Raw genomic sequence first — 16,084 nt, forward strand, 5'->3', positions numbered from 1 at the left:
TTTTTTCTTTTTATTAGTTATTTATTTGGCCACCCCATGTGGCATGCGGGCTCTTAGTTCCCCGACTAGGGATTGAACCCATGGCCCCTGCAGTGGAAGCGTGGAGTCTTAACCAGTGGACCTTCAGGGAAGTCCCCCAAGGATTTTCTTAAGGGAAGGGGCCTTTGAGTTGGCCTTGAGGCATGGGTAGGACTTTAAAAAGTTATTTTAAAACAAGTTATACATGCACACAATATCAAATCCAAAGTAGGACTTTAAAAAGTTATTTTCAAACAAGTTATACATGCACACGATATCAAATCCAAAGAAACAAAAGGGCTCACAGTGAAAATTAAAAGTAGGTCATCTGTCACCACCCAGCTCCCTCCCCAGAGGCCACCATTGGTGTCAGTTTCTGAGTATTCTGTGCAATTGTCTGTCTTCCCCACCACACACACACTTTTTTATTTTGCAAAAATTTAAACCAACAGAAAAGTTGCAAGGATAGGACAATAATCACCTTTTGCTTGGATTCACCAATTAACATTTTGGTATATTATGCTAAATATTTGATAGGCATTATATCATGTAAGGCTGACAATAAGCACACAATCATGCCAATTTTGTAGATGAGGTAACTGAGGCAGCAGGTAGGTGAAGGCACTCAACCAAGGTCAGGAGCTGGCCTTCCCACTTAGGTGACCACAGGATTTTGATCCACCTTTCTTCAGCTCTCTTGGGAGGAAAGTATTTCCTTACACTGACTTGAAATTCACCTCCCCGGGCTGTTCACCGGATGCTCAATGGAAAAGTACACAGCCCTGGAAGCAGTTGCTGCTTCTCCTAAAACCTTCCATTCCCTTAGCAACAGCTGCTGTCGCTGCCACTAACACATGCTTCAGTGTCACCTCCTCTGTGAGGGCTGAGTTGGCTCACGCCCCGTTTGGAAACTCCCATGGTAGACTCCTGGCTGCCAGCAGGATGACCTTTACGCGCGCCCGAGCTTGGAACCCGAGGCGTGGGGTGCCCTGGCCCTCGGGAATCCCTCAGCCTCATCCGTCCTGCTCCTTCCTCTGCTACCTCCACCCCAGTCCCTCTCGACCTCTCACCTTCTGCTTGAATTTCCCCTCCTCCCTGAAGCCACCCCTAATTTCCCCAAGGAGCCCCCTCTCTTGGCTGCTGAGCCTTCTGCCTGCGCCCCCTTTACAGTCTTCTCCAAGTGGTCTTCTGGCCAGGAGACTGGACAGTGGACGATTGGAGTGAGTTGGCCCGCCTAGTAGACCCTGCACACGCACACATCGGAGCCTTATTTTCCTCAAGCACGTAGTGGGGACAGGAATGCCTGGCTCAGTACCTGGCACCGCGTCAGCCCTTACTAATCGTCTGCAATAGAACTGACAGCTCTTCCGGGCTTACATCTCTAAGTCACCCCCCGCAAAAAAACCCTACGTCCCTCTCCTTAACTTCTCTGCGCTTCAGTGTCCGCCCTCATAAGATGGGGATGGGGAGGCTGTGAGCCTTCACTGAGCTCATGCATATCAAGTACTTGGAACAGTATGTAGCCTTGCTGACCGCCACGCGGGGCCGGCGCATAGCGGGTGTCAAACTAATCGTCTCCGCGTGGGCGCGGGACCGCGAGGTTGCAGGAACTGTTTGCAGAGCCAGCCCGCCGTCCCCGCCCCCGCCCCCGCCTCCGCCCCCGCCTCCGCCCCCGCCTGCAGGGCCCGCCCCGCCTTCAGGCCCCTCCCCTCCCGCAGGCCCCGCCCACGCAGCTGTCAGGACCGGCGGCCGCGCGCCCGTCCACCAAGCCTGAACGCCCCACCACGCCCCGCCTTACTTCGCCTACACAAGTTACCTTGCGCCTGGCCGCCTTTGGTCCCACCCCCGGCTCCCATTGGCCAGAGGGTTTCTTTGTTAGCCAGGACGCGTCGCTGCCATTGGCCCGCAGGGCCGCCGATCGCGCCGGGAAGCGGCCCCGCCCCGCGCACCGCCACGCCCCGCGTGCTGGCCTGTCGTTCCCTCGCGCGCGCCTGCCGCCCTGGAGTGCGCCCGGCGTTCCGCTCCCCTTAGCTGCGGCCGAGGGCAGCGCGGGCACCGAGCACGGGGATCGGCGGGGCGGCGGCGGGAGTGGGAGTGGGCGCGCGAGGCCGCGTCCATGGGCCCGGGACCGGCGGGCGGTGGCGGCGGCGGCGGCGCGGGCGGGCGGCGGGGGCCGCGCGCTCTGTGAGGCGCCGGCCTGCGTGCGCGGCTGGAGGCGGCGGCCGGGGATGCGGCGGCGCCCGGCCTGAGCCCGTTCCCGGCCATGTCGGCGGCCAAGGAGAACCCGTGCAGGAAATTCCAGGCCAACATCTTCAACAAGAGCAAGTGTCAGAACTGCTTCAAGCCCCGCGAGTCGCATCTGCTCAACGACGAGGACCTGACGCAGGTGAGCGGGTGGTGCGGGCGGGGCGGACAAAGCGGCGCCCGCGGGACGGAGCGGCGCCCTCCGCTTGCCGCCCGGTGACTCATGCGTTTCGGCGGCTCGAGGCGCCCGGCCGAGCGCGGGAACAAAGCGCGGGGCCACACTCGGCCGCCCGGCTCCTCGCCCTCTCCCACCGGCGGCCACCGGGCGGGGGCGGCCTGGGTCCGGGTCTTGCTCTGGGCCGCGACGCGGGGCCGCCGGCGGGGGAGGGGCTCGCACGGCCTCCCCGCCCCCAGGGTCGCCGCTCCTGACCGAGTCTCTGTCCCTCGTCCCTGGGGGGTTTCGCACGCTTTGGCGGCGGAAACCCGCCCACAGCGCGGCGCCGGGCCGTCCCGCGTGCCCCCGGCGCGGGTCCTGGGCCCGGCCGGCCCTTCCGGAGCTGGGCTCTGCGGCCCCGCGCGGCCACTCCCGCTTTCCCGGCCGGGCCCGCCCTCACCCCCCCCCCGCCGGCCTCTCCCCAGCCTCCGTCCCCCCAACCGACACGAGCTTCCCCTGGTCCCCCTGCGCGAGGCCGGGAGCCCCTTCCCGTTCCAGCCCAGCTGACTTCGTCGTGGGCGCTCCTTCCACCGACACGCTGCTTTGGAGTGGACCGGCCTGGCCGTTTCTCTTGCTGCGAAGTGTTTACACGGCCGGCCGAGTGGGTGGCAGGGCAGGGGTGACGGCCTGGGACCGGCTGCCTTCCCCAGTGGCCAGAAAGAAACTTCTGGTACCTGAGAGCCAGAGCTTCACCGCGCACCCAGGGCTGCGGAGTCAGAGCGTTAGGACGGCAGGGTCCGTGTCCTGGTGGTGTGCCGGGCTGTGGTGGGCTTCTGAGGGAGATGCCCTCCTCTCCACTGGACGCCTTGCCCCGGGAAGCAGTTCATGTGGCCATGAGGGTCCTGGACCAGGAGTCAGGGGACTGAACTTCTAGGCTTGGCTATCACTTGCAGCTGCGTGACCTTGAACAAGTCCCTTTGCCTCGTTATAGTTTATTTTCCTTCTCTATAAATTGGGAGCAGGGATCTCTGGCTCTCCTGCCTCACTAGGCTGTTGTGAAAAGCAAGGCATGACATCGTATGAAACTTTTTCTTCTTGCAGTTTAAAAAATAAATGAACAAGAATCACCTACAGAATAGTAAACTTGGATTTAGGAAGTTTCTGGCTTGGCATGGGTTATTCTGAGAGAGTTTTCTGGTTATTCGAGGCAGCTGCCTAAATTGGGTGTTTACACCTCATAGGGCTTGTTTTCCGATTCTTAAACGTAGATGAATTAGAATGGAATCTTCATATTTAAATTGAATCTGTTTTTTAAATTAATTGGATTTGGTGGGGAGGGGGATGTCACAAATTTAAAAGTACCTTAATCTTGCACTGTATTCACAGTTGAATTGTGGGTTTTGAAATAGGCCTGGGCCCTCCAGGGCACAAGTGGAATGGTCGTTTCTGAAATGAGTGGGGTTACTTGTGCTGGGAGAGATTAGGCCAGCCTTCTACCTCCTGGGATCTTTCAGGAAGAAACTGTTCTTGAAGAGAGAAGGAGGGAGACTCAGGGATGTTGCCAGCAGCTTTAGCTGCTGCTCCCTGCATCCGGCCCTCCCCCAGCCACTTACTCTCATCCTCATGGCTCCATTAGAAAACCTCAGCCAATCGGTTCCCATCAGTCTCCTTCAAGCCCCTGCTTCCTGTTGCCCCTCCCACCCTGAGCTTATTTTAGACCATCAAGGCTGGAAGATAGATCAGTGATCACTGAGGCCACCTCCTCTTTAAGGCATTTATCCTTTAGTCCTTCTCCTATGCATTTCTCTGCATACATGCAGACTCAAGTACAGTTAAAAAACCTATTTAAATCTAAACTGTATGTGCATTTTTGCTCTGAAATATATTTTGTTTTTTCTGCTTAATGATGCTTTATAGCCGTTTTCATGGTAATACATATCAATATACCAAACTTGTTTTTTACACATTGTACCATCAGGGATGTACCATAGTTTAACCATTCCCTTATTGGTGGACAGCAAAGTTACTTCCAGGTTTTGTCATTATAGACAGTGAATGCCTCAACGAACAGCTTTCTAACTGCTTTTGGGTTTGTGTGTGTGTGTTTGTGTTTGTGTGTGAGAGAGCGAGAATGCATGTGCGTGCGAGAACGAATGCAAGTATTTCTCTGGGGGCAGATACCTAAAAATAGAATAGCTAGGTTGACATCAAGTGCATTAAATTTTTTTTTCTACAGATAATCACCAAGTTGTCTTCCAAAAGAGGCTGTATCATATCATTGCCAGGATTGGGTATTATCAAATGATTTAATTCTTTAATAATTTCCCTAGTTACCAGTAAGATTAAGCCTCTTTTAGTAATATTTATTGAATATATTTTGTTCTTTCGTGTATTTTCATATTATTTGTCCATTTTTCTATTGGGTTAGGGCTCCCCCACCATTGATTTGTAGGAGCTTTCTGTATATACTCTAGGTCAGCGGTCCACAAACTTTTCCTGTAAAAGGTCAGATAGTAAATATTTCAGCCTTGTGGGTCATAAGATCTTAGTGGCTACTATGTAGCTTTGCCATTGTAGCACAGAAGCCGATGTGTGAAGTTGCTGTATACAAGACATACACTAAGGGGTATGGCTCTTTCCAGTGAAACTTTATTTACAAAAATAGGTAGCTGGCAGGATTGGCCTGTGAGGCTTGGTTTGCCGACTCCTGCTCTAGCTGTTAATCTGGCAGCTGTCATACGTTGTCTTTAATTGTATGATCATTTCTCTTTCTCATGTGGTAGTTTTAAATATGACAGTTTAATTTCCATGTTTTCTTTATAGTTTGTAGTTTTAATCTCATTCTTATGAAGGTTTTCTTTCCAATGTTATAAAATAGTCTCCGATGTTTTTCTTAGTTCTTTTATAGTTATTTTTATGCTTAGTTTTGCTTGTTCGTTTGGTTTTTGGCTGCACTGCATGGCTTGTGGGACCTTAGTTCCCTGACCAGGGATCGAACCCAGGCCCTTGGCAGTGAAAGCGTGGAGTCCTAACCACTGGGCCTCCAGGGAATTTCCTATGCTTAGCTTTTTAATCCATTGGATTTGTGTTTTAGGAAGATAATTCTGGCTAAAGGCAGAAGTTCTAATAGATGCTCTTGAAGAAGTCCAGTTAAATGTCAGTAAAGGTCTTCTCTAGGTCAGTGCTGGCCAGGAGGGAAAGGAGTCGTCAGACACCAGGGACAGGATATTGGCAGTTGATCGGAGTGGGGATTGAGGAAACCTGGGTGGATAAAAGTACCTTTAACGGCAGTTGAGAATAGCAGATGTGGAGTAGATTTGAGGGAGCGGGGAGGAGTAAAAATAGTGTGGTAAGTTTGACTTGGAGGAGGTGGAGGTCCAGTTTGGTCCTTAGGTGGAATCACCCATTTACGGCAGTGGGCGGCTAGAGCTGGAGGAGGGGTGCGGCCAGCTGGGAATTCTGATGTCACGGGAGTGAGTGGAGTCACTCAGGAGGCTGTGTAGCGTGAAACGAGAATAGAGGGAGCCGAGCAGCAGGTCTGGAACTAAGGTTCTTGGCTTCTAGGTCCTCGTCCCAGCCTGGGTTCCTGGTGGGTATTGACCTGACATGATGTCTCATTCTCCTGCTGACTCGTGCGCCATTAGGAATCACTTTTTGAGGAAGGTGTCACCAAACTTCAGTTCTAGCCCCTGGTCTGGTGCTGTTTTGTTGTGGGACCTTGGCTGGGTGGTTTCTCCCTCCTGGAGAACGAGCAGGTTGGTCTTGATCTTTCCCAGCTCTTCCAGTCCTTCTTTGTCCCCCCTCAGCCCTCCTGGTCTAATTCTGCCCCTTGCTGTGTCCATACTCCACTGCTGGGACTGCTGGGGCCTTGGGGTAGGAACCCCAGACATAGAGGTGGGTGGGCCAGGAGTTGGTCTCTGTGAATCATTTCATCAGTCATTTCAGTCAATCATTTCATCATTTCCCTTTGTTCCTGTGACTTTCTTAGAAGTTCCATGGTATGGAACTTCTTTATTTGACTTAACATTCATCTCAGAAACAATGGGAAGATTCCATGCCCACCCTTTTTAGAAGATTTGTGATTATTCACAGGTTGGTAGATAGTTTGGCAGGGGGTGTGTCAGAAGTTCCAGACCTTACAAATGGCCAACAAGCACATGAAAAGATGGTCAGCGTCATTAGTCATTAGGGAAATGCAAATTGAAACCATAATGAGGTACCACTTCACACCCACTAGGATGGCTTTAGTAGAAAAGGGGAAGTATTAAGTGTGGTGAAGATGTGGAGAAATTGGAGCCCTTGTGCATTGCTCATGGGAATGTAAAATGGTACAGCCGCTGTGGAAGTCAGTTTGGCAGTTCATCAGAACAATTAGCGTATGACTCAGTGATTCCATTGCTAGCATATACCCAAAAGAATTGAAAACAGGTATTCAAACAAATAGTTTTATGCATATGTTTGTAACAGTGCTATTCACAGTAGCTAAAAAGTAGCAACAACCCAAATATTGATCAGTGGATGAATAGATAAATAAATTGTGGTCTATCCATACAATGGAATATCATTCAGTCATAAAAAGGAATGAAGTACTGAGACATGCTACAACATGATTGACCCTCAGAAACATGATATTAAGTGAAAAGAATCAGACTCAAAAGGTCACATACTGTATGATTCCATTTATGTGAAATGTCTACAACAGGTAAATCTGTAAAAACAGAAAGCAAGTTAGTGGTTGCCAAGGTTCTGGTAAGGGGGGAATGGGGAGTGCCTGCTGATGGGGTTAGGGTTCTGTTTTGGGGTGATGAAATGTTTTAGAATTAGATAGAGATGCTGTTTGTATAACTTGAGGAAATTACTAAATGCCACTGAATTATGCATTTTAAAGTGGTTAATTTTATGTGATGTGAATTTTACCTCAGTTAAAAAAAATAAACGTGCAAGAATCACACACACACACAAATTCCAAACCTGCCCCCTGCTCCTTGTGTCATTGGAGTGAATATCTGATTGTTTCTAGAGTCTAGACAAGGGATTGGCAAATTTTTTCTTAAAGGGCCAGATAGTAAATATTTTAGGCTTTGCAGGCCTACAGGAAAAATCGAGGAATTTAAGTAGGTACTTATATAACTCTTGGAAAATGTAAAAAGAATTCTTGGTTTTGAGACCTTAAAAAAATAGCCAATGGGCTAGATTTGGCCAATGGAGCGAGTATACATAGCTTGCCAACCCCCCTGGCTTAGACCAGCCCTGTCCAATAGAAGTATAATGCGAGCCACATATGTAATTTAAAATTTTCTAGTTGCCACATTTAAAAAGTAAAAAGAAGCAGGTGAAGTTAACTTTACGTTTTATTTAACGTATCCAAAATATTATCATTTCAACATGTAACGAAGCTGTTATATGCACTTTTACCTTTACCGCACCTTTGGTCCAGACTAGCCACTGTCCCAGTGCTCAGTAGCCACGTGTGGCTGGCCTACAGTGGTGGATGGGGCGGCTCTGGCTGCAGTGGCCTGGCCTGAGACCCTTGGGGGAAGTCCAGGGTGGGAAGGCTGTGCTTGTGGGTTTTTCTCCTTGGCCTGCGTTCGGATTCCTGGAATGCTGGCTCTCTCGTGCTGTTACTCCTGTTTGCATCCCCCTCTTGACATCTTTTTGCCAACTTCAGGGGGTTCTCTTTGAATATCACTTCTTTTTTGGTGACTCCTTTTACTGTGTTTTAGAGCTCTGGGGCTCTGATCCCTACTCCCTGCAGGGCAGAAGAGAGGAGGGTGCTTGCTGGTCATGGCTTAGTGGACCTATGCTGTGGGGAGCGAGTGAGAGCCTGGGGTGGGGCGGTGGGGACAGGCTACATGTCCCTCCAGGCACATGGCAGGACGTGGTGACTGCATTCTGCACAACCCTTTGTATTTGCTGAGTGTTGTTTTTTTTTTTGCGGTACGCGGGCCTCTCACTGTTGTGGCCTCTCCCGTTGCGGAGCACAGGCTCCGGCCGCGCAGGCTTAGCAGCCATGGCTCACGGTCCCAGCCGCTCCGCGGCATGTGGGATCTTCCCGGACCGGGGCACGAACCCCTGTCCCCTGCGTCGCAGGCAGATTCTCAACCACTGCGCCACCAGGGAAGCCCTGCTGAGTGTTTTGCAGCTGTATCCTAGCTGCTTTTTTCCCTGCGTTCTAGCCTGCTACTTGACCTTTCTTTCTGAGTTCCTGTGCCCTTGCCACGCAGAAGGACTACAGTCGACCTGTGTTCTGTTCTTGGCACAGACGTGGCCGGGTGACCCAGAAAGGTTACTTACGTTCTCCCGGCCTTGGTTTCCCACCTGTAAAGCAGGTGCCCACATTCTGTATTCAGGGAGTGGTCCACTAGTGGAATGGATGGGAGACTACTGAACCCCCTTTGTGGTAATTAGTATTACAAGAAGCATGCTAACGGTCTCTCCTGTGGGGAACAGACTTTGTTTGGGCTCTCGCCTGATCACTAGAACCCTGATATTGTGTAGCTGAAATAAATTTGACTTGGAATATTTATCTTTAAATTGTTCCCAAGCTGCCAGCTAGACTTGAAGGAGAGGAGAGAGCATTGCAATCAGGGAAAAGAGACAAGAGGGAAGTAATACCCTACTGCCCACATCCTCGTACTGTGGGGGAGCGAGGCACACAGGGAGGCGTGGTGAGCACTGGGTGCCAATTTCGAAGCATTTAATCTGAGAAAACAGGCTTTTCGTTTATCCTTGGAAACTCACTCTCCAAACATCACTTTCTCATGTGAAACGACATGGTTGGACCAGGTCAGTGGTTTTCAAACTTTAAATTGCGGGGCCTTTTACTCAAAGGAATCTCGTACAGAAATATTGTGTGTGAAACAGAAAAAGTGACACTGTTCTGGGCGACACGGGGTCAGAGCTTGGCCTCTCAGCCATCTGTTTCCCACCCATGGGACCTCCAGTCATTTCTGAGGTCTGCGAGGGGCAGGTTTGAAAACTCTGCCCTAGATTTCGTGGTCCCTTCGGTTTGAGCAACTGAGGGCTCTGTGAAATTGTCTGCGGCTCTTTCACAGCTGCCCTGGGATGGAACCCCTGAATGCCCATCCCACCACTCCCATTATACTGTCACTTCCTTTGGGGGCGAGAGAGCCAGAGGGTTGATTTGCTGGCATTTTGTTTCTGGAGCCTGGAACTAGAATCTTCCAAACCACTTGCTGGTTTTCTCAGTCAGGGTCATCCTAGTTCACATGAAACCACAGCCTGGTTCTTGCCTGGAGTCTGTAACCCTTCCAGCTCCTTCCTCCCCTCGCTCAGCTTGGTGTGTGTGCTGCGCTGGCTGGTGTCCTGCCCGGTCCTTGGGGCAGCTCACGGTGAGAGTGAGTGGACGGGCCTGTGGAGTCCTCCTGAGCCTGCTTCGCACTGGATCAGGTGTTGTGTGTGCCGTGACTTCCTTCCACTGCCGGCAGCTGGGGAGGCAAGCAGGGCTGGTGGCAACACGGCCACCTGTGGAGTGTAGGGACATTGGGTTTCAGAGAGGTTGGGTGCCTGCCCTTGGTCACGGGGCTGCCTGGGGATGGGGCTGTATGCCACATGATTCTCACACCAGCCTCCGTGCGGCCAGGAACCTGTCCTCCCTCCTCCTGGCAAGGCCACTTTGACTTGTTAACATGGTACTGTTTCAGTAGGAGGAGGCTGGGGTATTGCAAACTGAATTAAAGCTGTTTAATGGAGTTCTCATTCCTACTCCTGGGAGGAGGGGCCTGAGGGGCTGGGTGATCCCCCCACCCTTAAGCAGGTGAAGGATTGTCCCCATTAGCAGATGGAGCCACTGAGACCCAGGGAGGTTCAGCCTAGGTCACAGGAAGACAGTGTGGATTTTTTCAAAGTTCTTTTTGGCCCTCCCTGTGTCTGCGAACACGCAGTAACCTTTGCTGTCAGAAACAGGGCCGTACCCTGACTTGGGTTCCTTAGCTGCTGGGGGCGCGTGGGGCAGGCAGAGCGTTTTACAGGTCCTCCCGCAGGTCCTGACATCTCAGCCTTAGCGGGGGGTCTCACGTCCCTGGACAGGCTGCTGGCCCGTTGCAGTGACCACACCTTTGGGCAGCCCTGAACAGGAAGCCCTGTTTTCCCCTGAGGGATTCAGAATCAGGAAGTAGCTGTGTCCTTGATCCCTAGGTCCTAAAACACTGGTTGGAACAGGCAGACCAGGGAGACTCCATGTGCACCTGCGGTCCCGTCTCTCCCCTCCTAGTATCCTGGCCCACAGCTAAAGGGGCCGGGTGGGGGAGCAGCTGCTGGGAGTCCCAGCTGAACCAGAGAAAGAGTCCAGGTCTCCCGGGTGCTGCACTCAGAGCCTGTCTACCTGGGGCTGGCGGGTCTTCCGCTTAGGGACCGCTCTGACCTAGAAATCTGACACAGTCCCACTTTTAGTTTACACGTGCTCAGGTAAGGGAGTGGGAGGGTTGAGGGAGGGGGCTTTCAGCTCAGATTTGGGTCTTATGCTGCTTGAGCAACTTACTCAGAATTTAAGAGTCTGCATCCCTCCTCTGAAAACGGGGGCTGCAACAAGATCCATTTCTGTGGGCGCCTGTGAGGATGGTGGAAGATACAGGAAGTAGCAAGAGTGCCAAATCTGTGAATGCTTGGGTGTGTAGTGGGCACTCGGTGTAAGGGGTTCGTTTCATCAGCACTGACCCAGAGAGGGGAGCCGCCTGTGTGGCAAGGTGCTGTGGGATGGCTGGCCCTCAGACTCTCTTTCTGTCTGCCCTGTGCCCACAGAGCAGGGGCCCAGGCTGCCTACTCTCCTGCGAGCTGCTTGGCATCACCCTAGCAGCTTCCCCGCATCAGCCCCGAGGGATTGGAAGGGCCTTGTGGGTTTCCTTACGTGGGTTTGATTTTCAGAACATGTAAAGAGTGTAAGTGTAAAGAGTGAACTGATCTTAAGAATTTTTACAGTATAAGAAGCGAAGAGGCGGGACTTCCCTGGTGCTCCAGTGGTTAAGACGCTGCACTCCCATTGCAGGGGGCACGGGTTCGATCCCTAGTCAGGGAACTAAGATCCCATATGCCGTGCAACGCGGCCCAAAGGAAAAAAAAAGCGAAGAGGCCAGGTACCATCAGGCTGAGACTTACCATTAGAGGGTGTGGGCTGCTCCAGAGGCCAGCAGCCAGCGTGACAGCCACCCCTGAGCACCTGCGAAGCCCAGAGAAATGCACAGTGCAAGTCCTGTGAATGGCAGTGGCACATCCCGATTTCAGAAGTCACTTTGCACGGAAGTGTCTGAGTGGCCATCAGCAAGGTGGGAGAGGGTTAAGAGAAGCTGCTTATCCTGCTGGTGTCCCTGGGAGCAGTTGTCTGGGAATCCAAGTTTTCTTGCCCATGGACCTGGGGGAAATGGGCAGAGGAGGGTAGAGAGCAGCCTGGGCCTAGTCCTGAATCACTGGGCAGTGAGCAGGAGGTCTGGCCAGGCCCTTTGGTCGCCAGCATTGATTAACTCACTTCAGCTGGCAGGTGACTTCCTCCCCTGCTATCCCACATCCTTTACAGATAACATACTCATCCAGGGGTTGGAGCGTTCCGTGGGGTCTAAACAAGCAGATGTGGCTCCTTGCGAGAGCCTGTGAGCAAGCTCTTCTAACAGGCAGATGCCATCTTGGCAGACAGCCTGTTGACTCTCATCCCCACGTCTCCCTTCCCTCCTAGAAACACTGTGAGCTTAGAGGATCTTCCTGGGAACTGGGCCAGCGAGCTGGCCATGCAGCCTTGTCTGGTGTGGCTTTCTATACTTAAATCGAAGGAGCAGTTGACGTGCTCTGAGATTATTTATTGTGGCAGTGGTCAGTGGTGGCATTCATAGCTAACAATAACTGCTGTGTGCCAGGCCACTGTTAACTCATTTATATTCATAACAGCCTTATGAAGTAGAGAGATAAGAAAACTGAGATGGAAAGAAGTCCTAGAACTTGCCCGGGGGTGACACAGCAAGTGGCAGAGGTGGGACACAAACCCAGATAGTCTGACTCGGCCTCCTCGCACTGTTCCCCCTGTGGACCTGGGTGGACTCAGGTAGGCTTTCTGAACCTTAGATCTCTAGCTGTGTGTGTCCCTTGGCCCCTCGTGTCCAGGAGCCAGGGGCTGCCCTGCCAGGGGTGTATGTGCTGGGAAGCGTGGGGCTGGACGATGCGGCTTGGGCTGAACTTGTTAAATTTCCTGCTCTTTTTTTTTTTTTTTCCCTTCCATTGGACTCTCCTGTTCTACCTGTTACTTTATAGGAAGCACTGCTTTTTGAGGGACAGGGTGTGACTTTTTCCTGCAAAGCCGTTGCCTCAGAAATTTGTCCCCACGCATTCTGTAGCATTCCTCCCTTTGCCACAAGTGGCGTCATGTTCCAAAAATCCCGCGGCCATCGGCTCCTTGTCAAGCCCAAACAGGGAAAGGGCTTTTTAAAGTGTCCCCTCTTCCTGCAGCTCCTGCTGTCCAGGGAGGAGCCCTGGGCATGGGCTGGGCTTGTAGGGCATGTGTGTGGGCCAGAGGGGTGAGTGGGCAGCTGAGCTGGGGCGTGGGAGGGAGGATGGCCAGCAGGCCGGCGGCCTCGTGCCCTCCCGTCTCTGGGCTTGAGATCTAGTGAGGTCTGTGTGTGGGTTTTTGTTTTTGTTTTTGTTTTTTTGAGGTAAAATTCATGGAACGTAAAATTAATCACTTTAAAGCATACAGTTCAGGACTTCCCTGGTGGCGCAGTGGTTAAGAATCCGCCTGCCAATGCAGGGGACACAGGTTTGAGCCCTGGTCCGGGAAGATCCCACATGCCACGGAGCAACTAAGCCCGTGCGCCACAACTACTGAAGCCCGCGTGCCTAGAGCCCGTGCTCCACAGCAAGAGAAGCCACCACAGTGAGAAAACTGCACACCACAAGAGTAGCCCCACTTGCTGCAACTAGAGAAAGCCGGCGTGCAGCAACAAAGACCCAACGCACCCATAAATAAATAAATAGATAGATAGATAGATAGTACTGTTCAGTTGCACAATGTGCAGTTTAGCACATTCACAATATGCTAAATTCACCAGCACTCTGTAATTCAAAACATTTCGTCACCCCAGAAGAACAGGCCGTTACTGTTGAGGAGTTAGGCTCCACCCCCTACCCCCATCCTCAGCAGCCACCAATCTGCTTTCCTTCCCTATGGATTTTACCTCTTTTGGAAATTTCACCAAAATGGAATCGTAGAAATTGTGACCTTCTGTCTGGCTATTTGCACCGAGCATGTTTTCAGAGTTCATGTGGTAGCATGAACCTGTGTTCACTGCTTGTTTCTGGCCCGAGTGTTGCATTATGTGGCATAGCGCATCTTGTTTATCTCTTTGTTTGTAGATGGACCCTTGGGCTGTCCTGCCTTCTGGCTGTTGTGACTAGTGCTGCTGTGAACACCCACATGCACACTTCTGTCTAACCTTCCTTTCAGCTCTTCTGGGTGGAGACCAGGGGAGGAATTGTTGGGTCCCATGGAATTCTGTTGTGAGCTGCGATGGGAAGCGGCACATCAAGCCAGACCTCAGCACTGCGGACTGTGGGGTGGGCAGGCAGATACGGCGCTGGGTGGGTGGAGGAGCCTGGGATGGGGACCTGGGGTCTGTGGCAGAGGTGCTGTGCCCGTGTACAGGGCTGGCCGAGCCACCTGGAGCTCCGCTCCCTCCTGAGGATCAGCCTAGCTGCCGAGAAGGAGCTAAGCTGGGGCTTCAGAGTTGTGGGGAAGGGGGCCGAGGGGGCGTGGGAGCTGAAGGCCAGGCCATGTAGGGAGATACCAGTGCACCCCAGGGTGATGAGGTGCAGGGGAGCTGCTGAGAGCCAGTCTCTGACCGGATCTGGCCTGTTTACTACTCTTATTACCAGTTTTCAAACTTTATTTCTTTAGCCATGGAGCACGGAGCCCCTTGAAATGGAACGCGGAACTCGCCCATATGAAGTCCCCAGAAGGGGGAAGGAATGGTTCCCCAGCCGCCTGCCCCACCCCATCGTCTGCAGTGGCCCTGAAGCACTGTTTGAAAACCACTGATGACTCTAACCCTTGCATTAAAATTTGTTAATAGAATGAAATATTTGACATATATGGAAGAACTTCAGCAGCATGTGTGTACAGCATGGGTGCAACCTTCCTGCTGAACGTTCAAGGTGCTGGTGTTTCTGATGTGTCAGCCTCCCAGCTGCTGGGATCCAGGGGAGTGGACCACAAGTAGGTGTTGCCCCGTTGTTGAGCCCAGCCCCCTCTGCAGACTTCCTCTCCATGCAGAGGCTAGCCTCTCGAGAGGAAGGTCTCCCTGCCCAGATGTGTGCAGGAGTCTTCCAGTTCCAGATGGACCTTAAGGCAGCTGCTGGGGGCAAGTCTGGTATGAGATGCGACCCCTTAAATTAAGGTAGTGCTGTTGAGGAGAAAGGACTCCGTGTGGAGACCTGGAGACAGACCTGAAGGCTTGTGTGTTTGGGCTGACAGAGCCAGCGTGTGAGCAGGGCCCTGAGAACCAGGAGGGCTGATCTGAGGACGGGCTGGGCTAGGGTGGGGCGGCTGGCTAAGTCAGTGGTTCTCAGACTTTTTGTTTTTGGGCCCCTTTATGCTTTTGATTACTGAGGTCTTCAAAGGGCTTTTGTTTATGTCAGTTACAGCCAATGGTATTTACTGTATGAGAAAGTAAAACGAGACATTTAAAAAATTTTATTAATTCATTTAAAAATAAAATAAACCTGTTACATGTTCACATAAATAACAGGTGTATTCTGAAAAATAACTTCTCCAAAACAAAAAAAGTTTTGCTTAGAAGAGTCGCATCATTTTACCTTTGCAGATCTCCGTACCATCCATCTTAATGGAAGACAGCTGGATTCTCTTATCTTTTGCACATGATCTGTTGTGATATCCTGTCATGTAGCCTCTGGAAAAGCCTATATGCTAGTGAAAGAATGAGTGCAAAAAGGGCAAATGATGACTTAGTATTTTTGTAAAAATAGTTTTGGTTCATGGACCCCTTAAAAGGGTCTCAGGGCCCCCTTAAAAGGGCCATCCCTTTGAGGACCACTGGTCTGGCTCAAGCTGGGCCATTTACTTGAAGGCCCCGAATGCCTCATGGGAGCGGCAGGGAGGACGTCTGTCAGGACGGGCAGAGCCCCAGGCGGTGCTCAGAGTGCTGAGGTGGGTGGAGGATGGAGCTGGGGGCAGAAGCAGCTGCCCTGGCCTCCCGCTGCCGAGGGCTCTCCGTGGAATAAGTGAAGTGTGGGTGAGGCACACGGCATGTGGTGGGGACTCGACGTGACGCCCACGGAATGTTTATTCTGAGGCTGGAGAAGTTGTTTTGCTGTCACATCTCCCCACTAGACTCTGCACCTCTCAGGAGGGAGGGGGGGAGATGACCGGAGGTTTTAGGATGGAGCCTGAAGTGCTGGGGCTGGCGCCACTGTGATGTGCGGTGTGAGAGGTGGCTGAGGACTGTGGAGTAGGGCAGGCAGTCCTCCTCGGGCTCTGCCGCTGGTTTGCTCGGCAGCCAGAAGGCAAGATGACCTCACTCTTTTCCCCTAGTGCTGCTTGACACATTCCAAGACCCTGGAGACACAGGGTTGGGGCTTGGGTGGGAAGTCAGGGTGCAGAGGGAGATTCAGGTTCCTCGCTCTTGGAGTGACCGTCAGTCGAGTCCTGCGCCC

General features: G+C 52.2%; 1 protein-coding gene across 3 annotated transcripts in view; it reads left to right on the plus strand.

The window, feature by feature from the left end:
• Positions 1-2,190: 2,190 nt before the first annotated feature.
• The window catches only part of MPRIP (myosin phosphatase Rho interacting protein), a 126,060-nt gene continuing 112,166 nt past the window's right edge, over positions 2,191-16,084 (plus strand). For all 3 annotated transcript variants that reach the window (XM_060080434.1, XM_060080433.1, XM_060080435.1), the window contains exon 1: positions 2,191-2,404. In XM_060080434.1, coding sequence (XP_059936417.1) covers positions 2,282-2,404 — 123 coding nt within the window. In that variant the 5' untranslated portion in view covers positions 2,191-2,281. The remainder of the gene's footprint in view (positions 2,405-16,084) is intronic.

Source organism: Mesoplodon densirostris, chromosome 18, assembly GCF_025265405.1.
Source record: "Mesoplodon densirostris isolate mMesDen1 chromosome 18, mMesDen1 primary haplotype, whole genome shotgun sequence".
NCBI classification, from domain to species: domain Eukaryota; kingdom Metazoa; phylum Chordata; class Mammalia; order Artiodactyla; family Ziphiidae; genus Mesoplodon; species Mesoplodon densirostris.